Source organism: Paramisgurnus dabryanus, chromosome 22, assembly GCF_030506205.2.
Source record: "Paramisgurnus dabryanus chromosome 22, PD_genome_1.1, whole genome shotgun sequence".
Classification (NCBI taxonomy): Eukaryota; Metazoa; Chordata; class Actinopteri; order Cypriniformes; family Cobitidae; genus Paramisgurnus; species Paramisgurnus dabryanus.
This window is the reverse complement of record NC_133358.1, coordinates 15,366,499-15,384,943: the sequence shown is the minus strand read 5'-3', so window position 1 is coordinate 15,384,943 and position 18,445 is coordinate 15,366,499. Positions and strand designations below refer to the sequence as shown.

Sequence of the window (18,445 nt, the reverse complement as noted above, 5' to 3'; positions counted from 1 at the left end):
CTTTCATTCTCATTTGGTGTGCATGGCATAATGTAACATGCAGGGTTGCCAGATCTTCCTCCAAAGACAAAATCACCTATCCCAGCTTTAAAGGCATCATATTATGCAAAATCCACTTTTACAAGGTGTTTGGACATAAATGATTGTGTTGGAAGCGTGTGAAAAATCATCCACTTCTTATTTTTTAAACCAGAGCATTCTCATTAGGCATGCTGTTTTGATTCTCTTTTTAATGTGATGTCACACTGACAAAGCCTTGCCCACGCCACTAACTGAATGCTTAATTCCCCCCCAAAGCTTTTCTAAATGTGTTTGTTAGCACGTTGTAGCACTAATTCAACTACAGATACTATTGTCCCAGTCTGTATCCACAGAAATCAGATCTATTTTAACCATAGACTGTAAAAAAAATATGGACGTAGTGTCTGTGACATCATCCATTGGTTTGTGAAGATCATTTTTTAAACTTAAAGTAGGCGTTGCCTGCCGTCGCCATCTTGGCTGCTTGTCACCGCGAATCACTCACGGAAAACCAAAAATGGGTAAAGAGGCGGGACATGGGGGAAGCTGAGGTGGCTGGTTGCTGAAACCACGCCCGCCTAGCTTGATTGTAATGACAGCAGTTGGCGTTTACCCCTCACTCAAGTGGCCACACCCTTAATTATGCAGAAGTTTAAGGCTTAATATAATTTAAACGGATGAGTTACAAAAAAATTCACCCCCCTCACAGTTGTCTTGAAAGGCAAAATTAGCTATATAGACCAAAAACATTTTTTGAACCAGGCTGTAAACATATTATTTTCTACTGTAAAGTTGGGCATTTTTAACATGGTGGTTTATGGGAATCGACTCCCTTTTGGAGCCGGCCTCTAGCGGCCAGTCGATGAATTGCAGTTTAAGTCACTTCCATATTGGCTTCATCAGAGAGATTTTAGCCCATTTGCGTTTAAAGTTATACACAAAATGTTTAATAGGGTTGGTTGGTAGCACATCTTTATGGTTTTCTGCTATAGGCATTACTTGCATGCCTCTATTAATGTGAATGTAAGGATTTTATTAGTTGGTTAAAGGAATAGTCCATTTTCTTAAAAGAAAAATCCAGATAATTTACTCATCACCATGTCATCCAAAATGTTGATGTCTTTCTTTGTTCAGTCGAGAAGAAATTATGTTTTTTGAGGAAAACATTGCAGGATTTTTCTCATTTTAATGGACTTTAATAGAGCCCAACACTTAATACCTAACTCAACACTTAACAGTTTTTTTCAACGGAGTTTCAAAGGACTATAAACAATCCCAAACGAGGCATAAGGGTCTGATCTAGCAAAACTATTGTCATTTTTGACAAGAAAAATAAAAAATATGCACTTTTAAACCACAACTTTACGTCTAGATCGGTCCAGCACGACCTTACGTAAATGCGAAGTGACGTAGAGAGGTCACGTGTTACATATATAAAACGCACATTTGCGGACCATTGTTAACAATAAACTTACACAAAGACATTAATTAGTATCATTCGACATACAACAACGTAGGAACGGTCCTCTTTCAACACACTTGTGGCGCTTTTCCATTGCATAGTACCCCACGGTTTAGTTTAGTTTGGGTCGGGTCAGTTTACTTTTGGGAGCTTTTCCATTGGGTGCAGTACGTAGTACCCGATACTTTTTTTCGTACCACCTCGGTTGGGGTTCCAAGCGACCCGAGCTGATACCAAACGTGACGCGAAAACACTGTAGATCACTGATTGGTCTGAGAGAATCGTCACGTCATCGCTATAATGTAAATATTAGCTTTAGCTTACTGCTAGCTTGCGCTGTCTCAAGCAAACATGTTGTTATCTGTGTTCTGCTATAAGTTTCCAAACACCCTTTTAGCGATGAAAAACATCCGCAGGTTGAGAATCCGGGACACCATAACAGTTTTTTCCAGACTTACAGTTTGTGGCGGCACATTCGCGACGTGCACGTCCGCATTATATATGCTTATATGCAACTTGAATGAGGCTCAGCGGAGCGCCGTCGACTGACGCCACGGGTCGGGTGTTTGAACAGAAACTGTCATGTAAGACAGAGGTAGTTATAAACGCGATGTGCAAACATCTATTTGTGGTGGCCAATTTTAATTTTGTGGCAGACTGAGAAATAAATGAATGTATGGGAATGTACAACAACGCTCTCACGTGTATGATGTCACAGCAGTAGGCAGCGTAAATATAACGACACGCCTATAATCCCTCCCACTCCGAAGTGATACTAAACTCGATGGAAAAGCTAACCACGCCAAAGTGAGGTGAGCTGACCCGACCCAAACTAAACTAAACCGTGGGGTACTATGCAATGGAAAAGCGCCATTGTAAACACTGGGGCGGAGTTTCGCGTTCGTCCTCTGTGACCTCTTGACGTCATGACTTATTGCGTGGGGTCACGCTGGCGCATCACGACCGGATCTAGACGAGAAATTGTGGTTTAAAAGTGTATATTTGTTATTTTTATTGTCAAAAATAAAATAGTTTTGCTAGATAAGACCCTTATGCCTCATTTGGGATCGTTTATAGTCTTATGAAACTCTGTTGAAAAAAACTGTTAAGTGTTGAGTTAAGTGTTAATTGTTGGTGTCTATTAAAGTCCATTAAAATGAGAAAAATCCTGCAATGTTTTCCTCAAAAAACATAATTTCTTCTCAACTGAACAAAGAAAAACATCAAAATTTTGGATGACATGGTGGTCAGTAAATTATCTGGATTTTTCTTTTAAGAAAATGGACTATTCCTTTAATAGATTTTATTAACAGGCAAAACAGTAAACCTGATCAGGTTAAGAAAACCAATTGCACACCTTTCCTTAAACAATCCACATGCCATCACTTATAAGCACAAACGGTCCAGACTGAGTACCATATCAGTGTGGTTTCAGGCCGACAGTGACATATCATTTGTGACTCAAACTCAGATGTTTCTCTGTTGTTGTGTAGGAGGAGTAATATGTTGACAGCTCCCCTGCTGTTAGCTCTATACTGCTGTGTCAGGTCACCACACCAGACATCACCACTGTTTATCTCCATTTACCCAGAATGCCAAGGGACTCTATCGAGCTCCTGTGTGTATCTGGGGCTGAGAATACATCTGCTTTGTACTAACAGCCAATTGCGACAGTGCTTGGGCCAGACACTGAACTGTTATTGGATAAAATACTGTATTACCTATTTCGTTGCTGGACTGTGTCTCACACTTTTATGGGATGGTGATACAGATTTTGCTCAGGTCTGTGATAGATTTTCTTATAAAAGGAAATGCAGAATGTGCCAATTTTGTTTATGGTAGTTTTAGGATATGATATATGTATGTTTTTTAAGCCGGTCAATTGTGAATCAGTAGGCAAATGATTTTTAGAAAAATATGGTTTTCATGTTATTAAATCAGCAAGTGAGTTTTTATTTTCTACAAAATTCAATGCAATGCAAAGCAAATAAAAAAAGATCAATCTGAATACACCCACACTCATTGTGGGCCATTCATTGAGAGGTCATCTCTGCAAATCAAAAATGTCCCTCCAGCGCTATTGAACATGTACTGATAAACAAGTCAAAAGCCCACCATTAGCCGTATCAGGGGACCTTACAACAGTCAATAATCAATGGGCTGAACCGGTTAAGGACGCCATTGAGAGTCTAAACAGGCATTAACCTAAATTGGCTGTCAGATGAACATGATCAAGAACAATGACTAGTAAAATGGGCAGTTGTTGTCACATTTTAACCTATAACAATTATATATGGTAAATGCGTAACATTGGTGGGTGTTATTATAACTATTTTGTCTATTTATTATAGTGGAAACAATTTATTGAGTAATTCTTTTTTTTCTTTCCTTTTTTTTTTGATGAAACCCTGATCAATTTATTTATTGGGTTTGGATTGTAGCTTTTGACTGTAGATTGCATTTGTTGTGTGTTTTAAAGTAAATCTAGTCATAAACACCCTGCAAACAAGAATTGATCTATTGAGGCCTATGTGCCCAAGACACTGACCACAGATCAATGTCTGTAGAGTTAAACTAGACTGCAACAACAAAATCTACAGAAAAACACTTTCGGCTTTATAGGTTTCTTAGTTTATCTTGATCTAATACACATTACCCCTAACCTGATACTTCTTTGCTTTTACATCTACACTCTAAAAATGGCTGGGTTATTTTTGACCATTGTTGGGTAAATATCGGACAAAACACATGCTGGGTTACAAATAAAAAAAAGGTTATATAGCACAAAAGAGTTCTACACAGGTGCCATAATGGCACTTAAAATGGTTTCCCTATATGATTGCGAGCCAGTTAACCACTTTTAGTGCTATTTAGCACCGTTTGGTTTTAGAGTGAACCCAGCAATTGAGTTAACAACCCAGCATTGGATCAATTTTAACCCAGCTGTGTGTTCTGTCTAATATTTACTCAACATGGGTCAAAAATAACTCAACCATTTTTAGAGTGTATGACCTGAAGGGATTTTTTATACCACATGGGGTGGGCTGTCCTAATCAACTTGAATTGATAATACATTTCCACTTTTTAACTAGTAAGGAGTTGCTATAAATTATAAAAATTAGGTTGAATTAGCTTAACTTATTTCAACTTTATTTTTATAATTTATAACAACTCCTCGCTAGTCAAGAAAGGTGAAATCAATTGTAATTTCAAGTTGATAAAATATTTTTGTAAAATAAAATAAAATCAACAAGTAAAACAAAAATGTTTTGAGTAGATAAATATAAAAAAGTAGCCCTACAGATTGTTTTATCTATTGTGGTAGCCTGTGCTCACAAAAGGTTTGAGACCCCTGCTTTAGTCTATACAAGAAATATTCTCACACTTACAGAAAAATGTACAATAGCTAGCACTGGGCGACACCCTTTCAAAAAGCACTGAAAGAGTGCATAGTTCCCGCAAAGATATGTATTAGTACCAACTGCCCCTAAATGGTATTAGAACCTTTTTTAAAGGGTACGGTCCCGGAGACAGCTTTTGTACCAGTTTTTAAGAGAGTAGAGTATTTCGACAAATCTGAGCAGTTTAGGACATTGTTTTGATATCCTCTAATACAGTGGTTCTCAATTCCGGTCCTCGGGACCCCCCTCCCAGATCATTTTAGATGTCTCCATTTATAAAAACACCTGATTTAGTTCATCAGCTTGTTAGTGTGTTAATTAAGAAGCCTGATGAGTGAAATCAGGTGTTTCATATAAGGAGACATCTAAAACATTCTGGGAGGGGGGTCCCGAGGACTGGAATTGAGAACCACTGCTCTAATAGACCAATTTCGTGTTTGCAAACAGAGATGACGTTTTTTGTGGGCGGAGCCAAACTGGTTGCAGAAAGTAACTGCTCCGCAGTAGGGTTGTGAAGTGTTTTAGCATTAAACCGTGATTTTTATGGATCCGGTGTTCTGTCGAAGTCTGATTCCTTTATGTTTCCCTTTAGTGCAATGTTTCTTATAGCGTTTTAATCACATTACGTTTATTTTTTTAGATAGATAAAAAGTTTAAATGGCTTGGCTACTGATATGCATGTATGTAATGTATATGTATTGTTCTTTTTTGCTAAATCAAATATTTTTACAGTCTGAATCGCTAACGTACATGTAAAAGCAATACTATCATGTATTATATATAATAGCATTTATTAAATATTTCATAATTTTCCTGTTTTTTATTATTTCTTCCTTAATAAATTATAATTGTAACATGATAAAAACGCTATAAGAAACACATGGAGGGAACAGACTTCGACAGAACACCGGACATCTTCTCTACTTATTTTCTATTCTAATTATTAAAAGATTTCCAGATGATTTCCTTGCTCCATTCTGTCCGTTTAAGGGGTTATTGTAATCATAAACACCTACGTTTATCTTCAAATGATTTCTTTGACGATGGTATTCTATAAAAATGAAAGCCATCTTTTTTGGCATTCTTATTCTGACACTTAACAGCACAACAGGACATTTTCAACTGAGTTATCTTGCTCTTTTCACTCGTGTCAAATTCATTTCCACTGTTTTTCTGCAACCGCATTGCGCGCGCAGCTTGCAGTGACGTAACTGTGACGTCTAAATTGGTCTATAGATTTCACATGTCAAATTAGGATTTGAGAAACAGGAAAAAGTGACAGAATCCTCATTTCGCTCTCCAATTACTTTTGAAACAAACAAGACATTAAAGATATGTTATAACTAATATGTGTAGTACCAATTTATTGGGTGTCTTAATAAGATTTTAAAGATTTTGACACAGAGGACCTAAAAGACCCACTCTGCATTATAAAGTAGTTGCTGATGTCTCTCTTGGGGATGGCAGTGCTGCGGTTTCATCTTTCTAAGCATTCCTGTATCTTATCCTCTTTTATTGTCCTTGTTTATTTTTAATGTGCCTGTGGGCTCTTCAAAGGCTGACTTGTGCAAAAAATGTGATTAAAGTGGATCACAAATAAGATCACAGTTAGTCGCACTATATAGAAGAGTATAAAGGACATTTAAGGGCAGTTTCCCGGACCGGGTTTAGATTAACCCAAGTCTAGCCCTTACAGTAAGTAGTTTTTACAAACATACCTTACAAAAACAATACTGGTGTGCATCTTGAGAATAAACAATAACAATGATGTATGTTAAGATGTGTCAGTGCAAGATTAAGGCAGCTCAAACATGCATTTTAGTCTGGGACTAGGATAAGCCCTGTCTGTGAAACCACCCCTCAGTGTTTTTATTATATCTGGCAATAATTGTGATGTAACTATAAATATCGTTGCAATATTCTGCAAGCATCATGATTGTTATTGATTTGAATGACTGAGAGCAATGCAGCAAAAAAAAATGCATCCTCTGATCAAAATTATTTGTATATTGTTAGATATAATGGTTTCAATAAATGTAATAATTATAAAAAGTCCCTGTTGATCAGTGTTTAAGTGTTGTGCTCGTCATTACTTAGGATACTTGTTGAAGTTCTCAGTTACCTGTCATCAGCTTTGTTTCAGACTTTTTCTTAACATTCCCCAATCTTCCGTGCCTACCCTATAGACACATTACACACATAAGCGCAAGCACACAGACATTCACATAGTTAAGTCCTATGCATGGCCGCTCATGTTGAACGCAGGAGGAAGTATATTATTTCCCCTCATTTACCTTTAAACTCATGTTACTTCAGACTACCAATGCCTTTGTAATCATTCAAATCAGCTTAGGAATGTGCAGATGTTTCCAAAAGAATCCTGGTGATTTCCACATGATTTTCCTTTGGAATTTTTGCCACCATCCCAAGAAGCTTTAGTTGATAACAACAGTAAAATTGGTTGATGTGTTGTGATGTGTGCTGTATTAATGTACAGTGCATAATTTCGTGTGTCCCCCAGAAACTGTTATTGCGCTGTTAAACTAAATATCAGCAAATTTTGGCCAAGACACAAATTTTGGTTCCCATTTCATGAAGGTATTAAATCAACAATAAAATCAGACTTTAATAAACTCTATCATACACTCTCAGAATAAAATTACAAGAAGGTACAAAAGTTGCCACTGGGGCGGAACCTAAAGGGTGCATATTGGTACCTCAAATACCAAAATGTTACATTTTTAAAAGGTACCGTCCCAGTGACAACTTTTATAACTTTTTCTCTGAGAGTGAGTGTGTAATTAAGCTTTATGTAGGCAAAAATAAATATATATTTTAAGTAGGGCTGTCAAAAGATTAATTACAAAATAAAAGTTTGTTTTTGCATAATATGTGTGTGTGCACTGTGTGTAATTATTTTGTATAAATATACACACATGCATGTATGTATTTAGAAACATTTACATTATTTATTTATTTAATTAATTAGTTAGTTAGTTCGTTTTTGAAATATTTTATATTATATATAAATAAAAAAAATATATACATAAATAAAAATTTTCTTAAATTTATACAGGTGTGTGTATTTATACACAATATTACACACAACACACACACAAATATATTATGCAAACAAAACTTTTATTTTGTATGCGATTAATCACGATTAATTTTTGGACAACCCTAATTTTTAGGTTATTTATGCTAACATGTTCTAGGGAAGGTAGGCCTACTGTTATAATGTTCCTACGTTGCTAGACATAAAAAGTGCTAGACATGCTAAACATCTCAGTATCATAGAAATTCCTCTTTTAGAAATGTCAGCCAGAAAACGGCCCAATCTGAAAAACTGATGCTTATGACATCACAGGCATCTAACCGCCCCTCCACTTTAAAATAATTGGCTAAAATTTTTGAGTGGCAGCAAAGTCAGCCAATCAGTAATGAGATTGCAAGTTAAGCCAGTAGGGGGAGCCAAATAGGTGCAAAACCACTTGTTTAAAATTCCCCACCCTAATAGAGCTATCTGAGAGAGGTTTTTAGGAAGCTTCTAAGGCATTACAGACCCAAACAAATTTTTTTTTGTCTGCATGTCACATCACAGAACAAGGATAAATACCCCGTTCAATCATTCTATGTCACCTTTAAGAGATCTCATCTATGACCTTTCTGCTTTTTTATAGGCAATAATCTGAGTAGTGCAGTATCACATGTTTTTAAATATTTTGAATGATTTTTTGTATTTCTTTAAAAAAACATTTGCAGTTTTAGTTTAATTCATGGTCTCGCTGGAATGGGCATAAACCATTGTGAATATTTAGAGAGTAGGTCTGCATAATGCATTGAACTATTTTCAGTGATAAATATAAGGCACATTAAAAAGGCTTTTCCTCTTAAAGCCTCCATTAACTTATTCTCTATACAAGTGTATTATGTTTCATTTGAATAACTCTGCCCTTTAGAGGCCCTTTCACAGTCTAGCTCCATGCATTTCTTAAATCTAAGTTGGACTGTATCATGCGCTGTCCATTCAGCCCAATTTCTTTCTTAGTGAAAGTTTGTGCCCACGCAAAATCAAACCCACAAGTTCTCTGAATAAATGACTTCAGCATCATAATCACTGCTGGCAAATCCATCATTACACATGTACAGAAAGAAACCCACACTCATTCACACACCTACACATGTAACCCTGCTCAGACTCAGTGCTAAACAGCTTACAAATGCAAATCTTGAATTTCAGATGCTCATTCCTTACACAAGATCTGTCAACATGCTTGAATTTGGGCCATTTTACATATTTGATTGTGACAGTGTAAGGAGCTAGAACAAACCAATAACTTAGTTTTGGTCAGGGACGTGCACAGGAATTTTTAGGGGCAGTTGCTCTGACCTAAATAAAGGGCACCCCCCCCCCCAATATTTTTTTTTTAAACTCACGGCCTATATGAAGGACTGAGAATAACATGGTCTTTATTAAAATCAGCAAACATGTTTGCCTAATGCCTACCAAAAAAATTGTATAGGCTGCTTGTCTGCAAGCTATGATAGCTAGCTGCTATCTGTCTGATTATTTAGGCTTAAACGTGGCAAACTCAGCCTAGATTCATGAAGATTTTAACAGAGGTGGAAAGAGTAGCCAAAAACTTTACTCAAGTAAAAGTACAAATAACTAAATAAATAATTACTCAAGTAGAAGTAAAAAGTATGCAATGAAAATAATACTCAAGTAGCGAGTTACTAGTTACTCATGAAAAAAAGAAATCTAGATATACACGCGCAAACACACACACACACACACACACACACGCACGCACACACGCACACACACACACACACACACACACACACACACACACACACACACACACACACACACACACACACACACACACAATACAGTGCCCTCCATAAGTATCAGAACTATAAAGACAAGATTTTTCTGTTTGCTGTGGAGACCAGAAATTGGTAAGATAAATATCAGTATGTCAGAAGTTTAGAATGTCACATTTTATTAACCTTTGTTTATGTTTCAACACATTCATGCTTTAACAACAAAGAACAACAGCATTAAATGCTGACTTATGTATGTTGTACACAAATGCACATAAGTGAATCAAACTGATCCTACACATTTTATGCTTTTCATGTGTAAACAATCAGGACACAGCTCAGTGCCCATTAAACAAAAATAATGTGACAGATTCTGTACTTTTGTCTCATGTTCATCTTTTAATGTTTAGACATTTCTTGACTCCACAACAAACAGAAGAATACTTATGAAGGGCACTTCTACAGTATGTGTAAAACTGCAACATACACAAACAGTACAGAAAAAAGAATACAAACACAGAATAGACAAGCATTTCAAATTAACAAATTAACTCTAGTCTCAATGTTGATGTAGCTTATAGCTGAAATATCAGACAAGTAAACTGACAACAGTTTTGCATATGTATAAAGTTAGAAATCTCCTAAGATGGTCTGAGGACATTGACAGTTTACACTTACATAAAAATCATTTAGACAAAACTCATGTTTTCTTACGTTGTCATGTCACGTCACGTGTGTTTTGTGAGAATCACTTACATCATACAGTATACAGCGAATCAGATGTCAATCATCGATGGATTTTCTTCAATCTGTGCTACAATGCTTCTGGAGGTTGCACGCGTTTAACTGTGTCTGACGATGGACGAACAGGTCGCGTGTATGTAATGGCGGGTACATGTGTGAAGTTTTGCTTTTTAGTTAAAAGATTGGTAAATTCATTTCCACGTCGCCCAACACTGGTTATATTCTGCGTGTTTCTACATAGGTTACGAGTAAAACAGCTTCGGACGATTCCGTTTTTGCAGCGATCTGAACAATTCATTCAAACTGATTCGCGAACCAATTTAAAACCCTTGGCCCATTCGCTTTGTAAAGAATCGACTCAAAAGACTCATTTATTTGCAACACTTTGTAAAGAATCGTCTCAAACGAGTCATTAATTCGCGAATGCGCCAGAAACACAAGATAGCAATTTAAAAATAAAATACAAATTTCGTAATTAATTAAAATACAGTAACGAAGGAACGCTGAATAGTGTAAACGAAGTAAAAGTAAAATTTATTTTTTTCCACCTCGGAAGGGCAACTTGAGTCGAGAAGGGCATATGGGCAGTTGCCCGGGCAACCTAAGCAACCCCCCTGTGCACGTCCCTGGTTTTGGTAAACCATTCTCTGCAAGCAAATAGGTAACTGAAATTTGGCTCCCCTTGTGATGTCAGAAGGGGACAATACCACTGCCATTTAGTGTAGAGATCAGCTCATTTGCATGTTAAAGGACACACCCAAAGCCAAAATGCTCAGTTGTGTTGTGTTGCGACTTATGAATGGACGTTCATTGGCATTAGACACCTTTTCTCAACCTGAGGAAGAGGTAGCGAGTGTCGTTGAGTTCCCCGTGGCAGCCGTGAAAGTCATGCTGGGAAGGTAATGCACTTTTAATGGTGTGGTGCAGAGCCCTGCAGCTGTGACGGCCTGTGTAGCTGCGGTGCTGATTGATTACGCGTCTCGCGGGGGCCAGCGAGAGTGACGCAGCACCCGCAATTCATCCCTCTCCATCACGGCCACTGGAGAACCAGTCGTGAATCAGCAGAACGCCACGCTGCACACTGGTATTCACACAGAGCTGTAATTGTCTAGCCTGGTGAATCATCTTTACATATATTATTTTTCATTTTTTTCGTGATTAGAATATGCCTCTTTTCTTGAATGAGGTCAGTTAAATGAATGGTGGTGAATAGTGATAATAGAGATATGAGAGAGTGGAGAATGGAGAGGTACTATCCAATGCTTTTACTTGTTGCCTGATGTTTACTGGTTGTCTGATGTTTATGTAACCTTGTAAAGAGAGGCAAGATGAATTCTCAATTTTGTCTTGTGTGCTTCATTTTTATTATTCTGCTAACATTTCTAAATACATTTATTCTACCTCTTCCCTATATGCCACAAGGACTCAAAATTAGTATGCAAGGTATGAGCTTTTGCAGCTTATGAATAAATACAATTTAGAGGTACATCAAGCACTTTTAATTTAACATTTTTAATTTAAATTTTCTTGATATGACCCCTTTTACAATTACAAAAATTGATAAGCCATAATATAGTTTATAGCAGAGCCTGAATTCCTAATGCGTTCTCTTACATCTGAAAGGTTATTTAGGACATTTAGTGATTAAATGTGAGAAAGACTTTAGTGTAAGATGACAACATGAAATGCCAAACATCTGTTCGAGCACATTTTAAGAGGACAGTCGGTGGTTATCACTGACACGGTGTCAGATTTCACATGCTCGATCACTACAATGATTGTTCCTCTCAATCACATACAGAAAGAGACAACACATGGAGAAGTTTAGAGACCTGAACACTAATCACTATTAGAGAAAAAAACGTCCAACTTAAAAAAACAAGTGGCACACTGCAGTTCTTTGTTGTTTGTTTGTTGAAACAGGAATACATTAAGCCCCATTCCCAGACTTTTAGATGTCTTCCTTATGTTGTAGATTTCTGCTATTGGACATCCACTGGCATATACATATACACTCACCTAAAGGATTATTAGGAACACCTGTTCAATTTCTCATTAATGCAATTATCTAATCAACCAATCAATGCATTTATGGGTGTGGTCCTGGTCAAGACAATCTCCTAAACTCCAAACTGAATGTCAGAATGGGAAAGAAAGGTGATTTAAGCAATTTTGAGCGTGGCATGGTTGTTGGTGCCAGACGGGCCAGTCTGAGTCTTTCACAATCTGCTCAGTTACTGGGATTTTCACACACAACCAGGGTTTACAACGAATGGTGTGAAAAGGGAAGAACAGTCCTGTGGGCGAAAATGCCTTGTTGATGCTAGAGGTCAGAGGAGAATGGGCCGACTGATTCAAGCTGATAAAAGAGCAATTTTGACTGAAATAACCACTCGTTACAATGGAGGTATGCAGCAAAGCATTTGTGAAGCCACAACACGCACAACCTTGAGGCGGATGGGCTACAACAGCAGAAGACGCCACCAGGTACCACTCATCTCCACTACAAATAGGAAAAATAGGCTACAATTTGCACAAGCTCACCAAAATTGGACAGTTGAAGACTGGAAAAATGTCGCCTGGTCTGATGACTCTCGATTTCTGTTGAGACATTCAGATGGTAGAGTCAGAATTTGGCACAAACAGAATGAGAACATGGATCCATCATGCCTTGTTAACACTGTGCAGGCTGCTGGTGGTGGTGTAACGGTGTGGGGGATGTTTTCTTGGCACACTTTAGGCCCCTTAGTGCAAATTGGGCATCATTTAAATGCCTCTGCCTACCTGAGCATTGTTTCTGACCATCTCCATCCCTTTATGACCACCATGTACCCATCCTCTGATGGCTACTTCCAGCAGGATAATGCACCATGTCACAAAGCTCAAATCATTTCAAATTGGTTTCTTGAACATGACAATGAGTTCACTGTACTGAAATGGCCGCCACAGTCACAAGATTTCAACCCAATAGAGCGTCTTTGGGATGTTGTGGAATGGGAGCTTCGTGCCCTGGATGTGCATCCCACAAATCTCCATCAACTGCAAGATGCTTTCCTATCAATATGGGCCAACATTTCTAAAGAATGCTTTCAGCACCTTGTTGAATCAATGCCACGTAGAATTAAGGCAGTTCTGAAGGCGAAAGGGGTTCAAACACAGTATTAGTGTGGTGTTCCTAATAATTCTTTAGGTGAGTGTGTTGGTGCCAAAGAGTGCATATTAGTGCCTCGGAGATGCATTAGGTCTCCTAAAAAACCAATCTGTTCGTGTGTAATCAATATATAAAATCCTGTTGCTTAGAGTCGGCTAGTAAGACATTGCGATATGTAAAAGCAACATCTGAACAATCACATTTTCCTTTGGGATGATTTGAATTAAATATTTTTGCCGCCAATGCATGGAGTTCTTTTTAAGCTACAAAATTTCTTGATGCACACTTGTCTGTGCTACACTGTAAAATACCCAGAAAAATAAACTTAACAATGATCCTCTACCTGTCAGTAAAGCCCAAAGGGAGCTCCCCTGACAGCTTTATTTCACTATAACATTTCAGACGACCTTGGCTCATCTCAAAGCCTTTGTCTGTCCAGACAGACAATTTAAAGGGTGCTGTCTCACAACTGACCCGTCACCACCAAACCTTCGATATGAACACTAACCAAACATCATCTCAGGAAGGGGGGGCTGTTGGCTCAAGGGCTTAATAGACACATGGGTAATATCTTAATGTCAGGTTTCATTGTGTACAGATTGTTCTCACAGTTGTCGCTTTGATGAGATTTTAATATCATTTTCTTTTAAGGTTGCCATGGAGTCTCTCTGTGTGTCATTTCCCATAGTGGTTTGTTAAGAGGGAGCAAATCCCATAGGATGATAGCTAAAAATGAGCACAGGTACCCAAATTGCATCTTGGATAGTTTACTCGTACTGTATTTGCAGTCATTGCACTTTTGGCCAATACGTTTTTTTTGCATCCAAACTGTTCACTTTGTGCCCTACTGACCTCATCTTTGTTGTCTGAGAAAAATGCCCTCCACGCTCTCGATGCAGGTGGACATGACTCACTAATAGATTTCTTACACAGATTCACACGCAGTGGTTTTGTTCACGTATTTACTGAAAAAAACATCAGTGAGTCAGAAATTTTTGGTGATGACTGTATTGCACACACACAACACCATTTCCAGAACGACACAGAAAAGTGTTTGTGTCTATTGATCGCGACATGATTGACTGCATTGATCGAAAGTCTGAAAACACACAGCGGTCAAAATAACATCTTCCTCTTGATTTGCACCTGGTATGCTGAATATATAAAAAATGTATGTCATGTTTTCTTTATTTCATACACTAAGATTAACTTATTTTAATAGTAAGCCAATTATCAGATCAATATTAACTGGTTAAAATCATTGATCAAAGGCTGTTTAGCCGTGGCTTGAATTGTACTTTATGAGCAACTCTATTTGATCCGACATTTCAGCTCTTAATGAATAGATTATAAAACCGGATCAATGCTGTAGTCAATGTACGGTGGTCACCGCGGTTATGTTGGCGAGACTTTTTAGATTAGCATGTGATTCAGACGTCCTCTCACCCAGGGGGGCTCAAATCTCATTTCACATCCTTTATCGACTCAATATGTCTAGAGATGCGGTTGAAGTCGCGATACCCAAAGGACAAGATATGAGACTGACAATTTTGACACATTGACAATCACACACACACATATGAGGCTCTTCTCTTGATGGAGAGAGAGAGAAAATGTGTCCGTGTCCATTTGCATTTAACAGTGTAACAGTTTCCCGACTATGAAAGTGTCAGTGGGTGTCAATGGTCTTAACACTAGGGAATAAAGCTGGAATTTTAATGAGTAGGCGATGTCTGCTAAATGACTAGATGTAAATAAATGTTAATGTTTAAAAATGACTCCCGTCTGTCTTTTGTCCTGTAGAGAACCATGAGCACTGTGGAGGAGGAACCGGACCACATGATACCATGAAGAGAAGCCTGAAGGTCCTGCTCCACCAGCTGCTGAGTAAGTCTTTCTTTACATTAAAAAGGATTTTAACATATGGGTCATTCCACTGAATCGGTGCCATTTGCATGTTGTAACTCGTCAAAATTTAAGTGGATATTTTTCATTTTTTTAACACTAAATTTAATAACACTGGTCAATCTCAGGTAACTAGTTTATTTTTTTAACATGGTTTCTTAATTAGTTTTTAGCATAGATTTAGCAAGTACATGAAATATAGCTGCAGTAAATATTTGCTAATAGCATAAAGACACAATTTTAGTGATGTACCAAAATGTTTTATTTTAAAATAATCTGATAACATCAAAGAAATAAGTTTTATAGGTTATAGGTAACAGGACTGAACATTAAGATTGACATTCACAGTCATAGCATCAATATCATAAAATATACAGAAAAGAAATAAGAAAAGTGAATTCATATGACCTTCAGAAGATCCAGATAATGTCACTTCCTCTTGAAAATGTGACTTGCAGGATATTCCTAAAATTTCAGAGGGGGGTACGTGTTGGGTAACAGAACTGAGTGAAATCCTGGGGACATGACAAAATTTTATTTAAAGAATTTTATTTAAAGTATTATGACTTTTTCAATGGTAAAAAATATTTAAAGCAAAGATGTGATATGTACCCATACAAAAAGGCAAAAAATAAATATATCTAAAGAACTGTTTGCTTTATATTTAAAGGTAAAGTATAGAGATAGAGATCAGGGACAGATAAAAATGCAATTTTTTTAGTGTTCTGTGTAGTTTTTATTAATGTTTTAAAATATTTCGTTTAAATTTGGTGTTAGATTGACATGCAGGTCTGCCCCTAAGTAAAAAAACGCTTCAACCTACAACCATTCTAGTATGAATTGGATATGGGTCATTCCACCGAATGGGTAACATTGCTGTCCCCAGGATAATAAAAGTATAAAAATGCATGAAAACTAACTCAAAAAAATAAAATAAAATGATTAAGCAAAGTGTCCTGTACGGAGCCCCTAAGGGGAGATGGAGACAAAATTAAATAAAGTTTAGTTTCGCATGCACACATGAAAGCGAAAGTTTCATGTGCGCACACGAAAGTTTCACGTGCCCGTGCTATAGTTTCAAGTGCGCACGCGAAACTAAACGCAATAATTTCAGGTGCGCATGCAATAGTTTCACATGTGCATGCGAAATTAAACTTTATTTAATTTTTTCTCCATGTCCCCTTAGGGGCTCCGTACAGGACACTTTGCTTAAAGGAACAGTATGTAAGAAATTAATTTCAATTAATCATAAAATGGCCCTGATATGTCACTAGACATTAAGAAATCAATTTCTCAACTGATGTTTATGTTGTCATGTTGTGTATTGGCCAGTGATTGCAATACCAGTTTTAGCCACAAGTTTTGTGATTGCAGTACCAGTTTGGCCACAATCCTACATACTATTCCTTTAATAAACTTTTTTATTTGGAGTTAGTTTTCATGCATTTTTATAATTTTAATATCCTGGGGACAGCAATGTTACCCATTCGGTGGAATGTTCCATATACAGTTCATACTAGAATGGATGTAGGTTTAAGCCAGTTAAATTTATCAATGAAGAACCTGCTAACCAATGAGGTCTAAATGGTAGGAAAATTTTATACAACAAATATGACAAGTACAGTCTACATTCTGAAACAAAGTCATTGGTACTATACCCAATGGTGGAAAGTAACGAATTACATTTACTCACGTTACTGTAATTGAGTAGTTTTTTTGTGTACTTTTACTTTTTTGAGTAGTTTTTAAAATCTGTAATTTTACTTTTACTTAAGTATGTTTTGTTTAAAGTATTGTACTTCGCTACATTTTAAATCATATCCGTTACTGAGTAAAAAAATATTTAAAAAAGCAAGGTGATAAAGACACGCAACGGATGATTGATGGGCGGGGGAACGCGCAAAAAGAACCATGGAGACGGACGAGACATGCGGGCTTATGCAGACCCGCCTCAGTTTAAATCTTATAAAAGAAACCCCTGGTCATATTTAAGCGACCACTTTCCACTGACGCGAAGCGAGTGTTTCATTCCTATGAAAGGTAGGATTCATGCTTTGAGTACGAAATTGCTGACCGGGTTTTTACCGCTCATTTGCACAACGCGTTTTTAATAACGTGCGCATTATCTTCCGAAGTTTAGCAGCTTTGTGTCAGAAGAACGTCCTCGAGAATGCGCAGGTCATTAGACATTGCAGAGAGAGAGAGAGAGAGAGAGAGAGAGAGAGAGAGAGTAAAGGTCTGACATCAGGTACCCAGGTCAGGGAAGCTAGAAGACAATAAACGTGTCAAAATTATATAGCCATGGCACTCATTAGTTTAATAAAATAATGTATGTTACCAGCAATACATCAATTACAACCTTACTATAGTAATTGTATTTACTAGCTGCTGACCATTTTCAAAAGTGCATAACTCACATGTAAAAATCATTAAACAATTCCATAAATGTTTCTTAGTTTAAAAAAGCTTTTTATTTTATTAACTTTTTGTTATTGCACTTTAATTGTTAAGATGTTCCTACAGTTAAAAACAACTAGTTTGAGATTTATATTCCCTTGTCGTTTTTGAACTATACTAGAATCCTCACCTCTCCCGCTGTAAAAAAAGTAACTTTTACTCTGAGTAAAGTTAAAATGACTTACTTTTTACTTTTACTTAAGTTGATTTTTAGACAAGTACTTTTACTTTTACTTAAGTAAAATATTATTAAATTAACTTTACTTTTACTTGAGTACAATAATTTATTACTCTTTCCACCTCTGACTATACCCTTTAAAATGGTCATATGCACCATTTACGTACATATATGTATACATTTGGTACCAATATGTATCCTTGAGGTGCTAATATGCATTCTTTAAGTACAAAGGTGTACTTTTGAAAGCTTTAGTTACTATATAGCATATTTTTGTGGGTCTTTACTCAAAA

At 37.0% G+C, this 18,445-nt stretch overlaps 1 protein-coding gene across 2 annotated transcripts in view; it reads left to right on the top strand.

Annotated features, from left to right (window-relative positions):
• The window catches only part of tmem108 (transmembrane protein 108), a 59,971-nt gene that overhangs the window by 22,473 nt on the left and 19,053 nt on the right, over nucleotides 1-18,445 (top strand). For both annotated transcript variants that reach the window (XM_065294896.2, XM_065294897.2), the window contains one exon: nucleotides 15,416-15,499. In XM_065294896.2, the coding sequence (XP_065150968.1) occupies nucleotides 15,460-15,499 (40 nt within the window). In that variant the 5' untranslated portion in view covers nucleotides 15,416-15,459. The remainder of the gene's footprint in view (nucleotides 1-15,415; nucleotides 15,500-18,445) is intronic.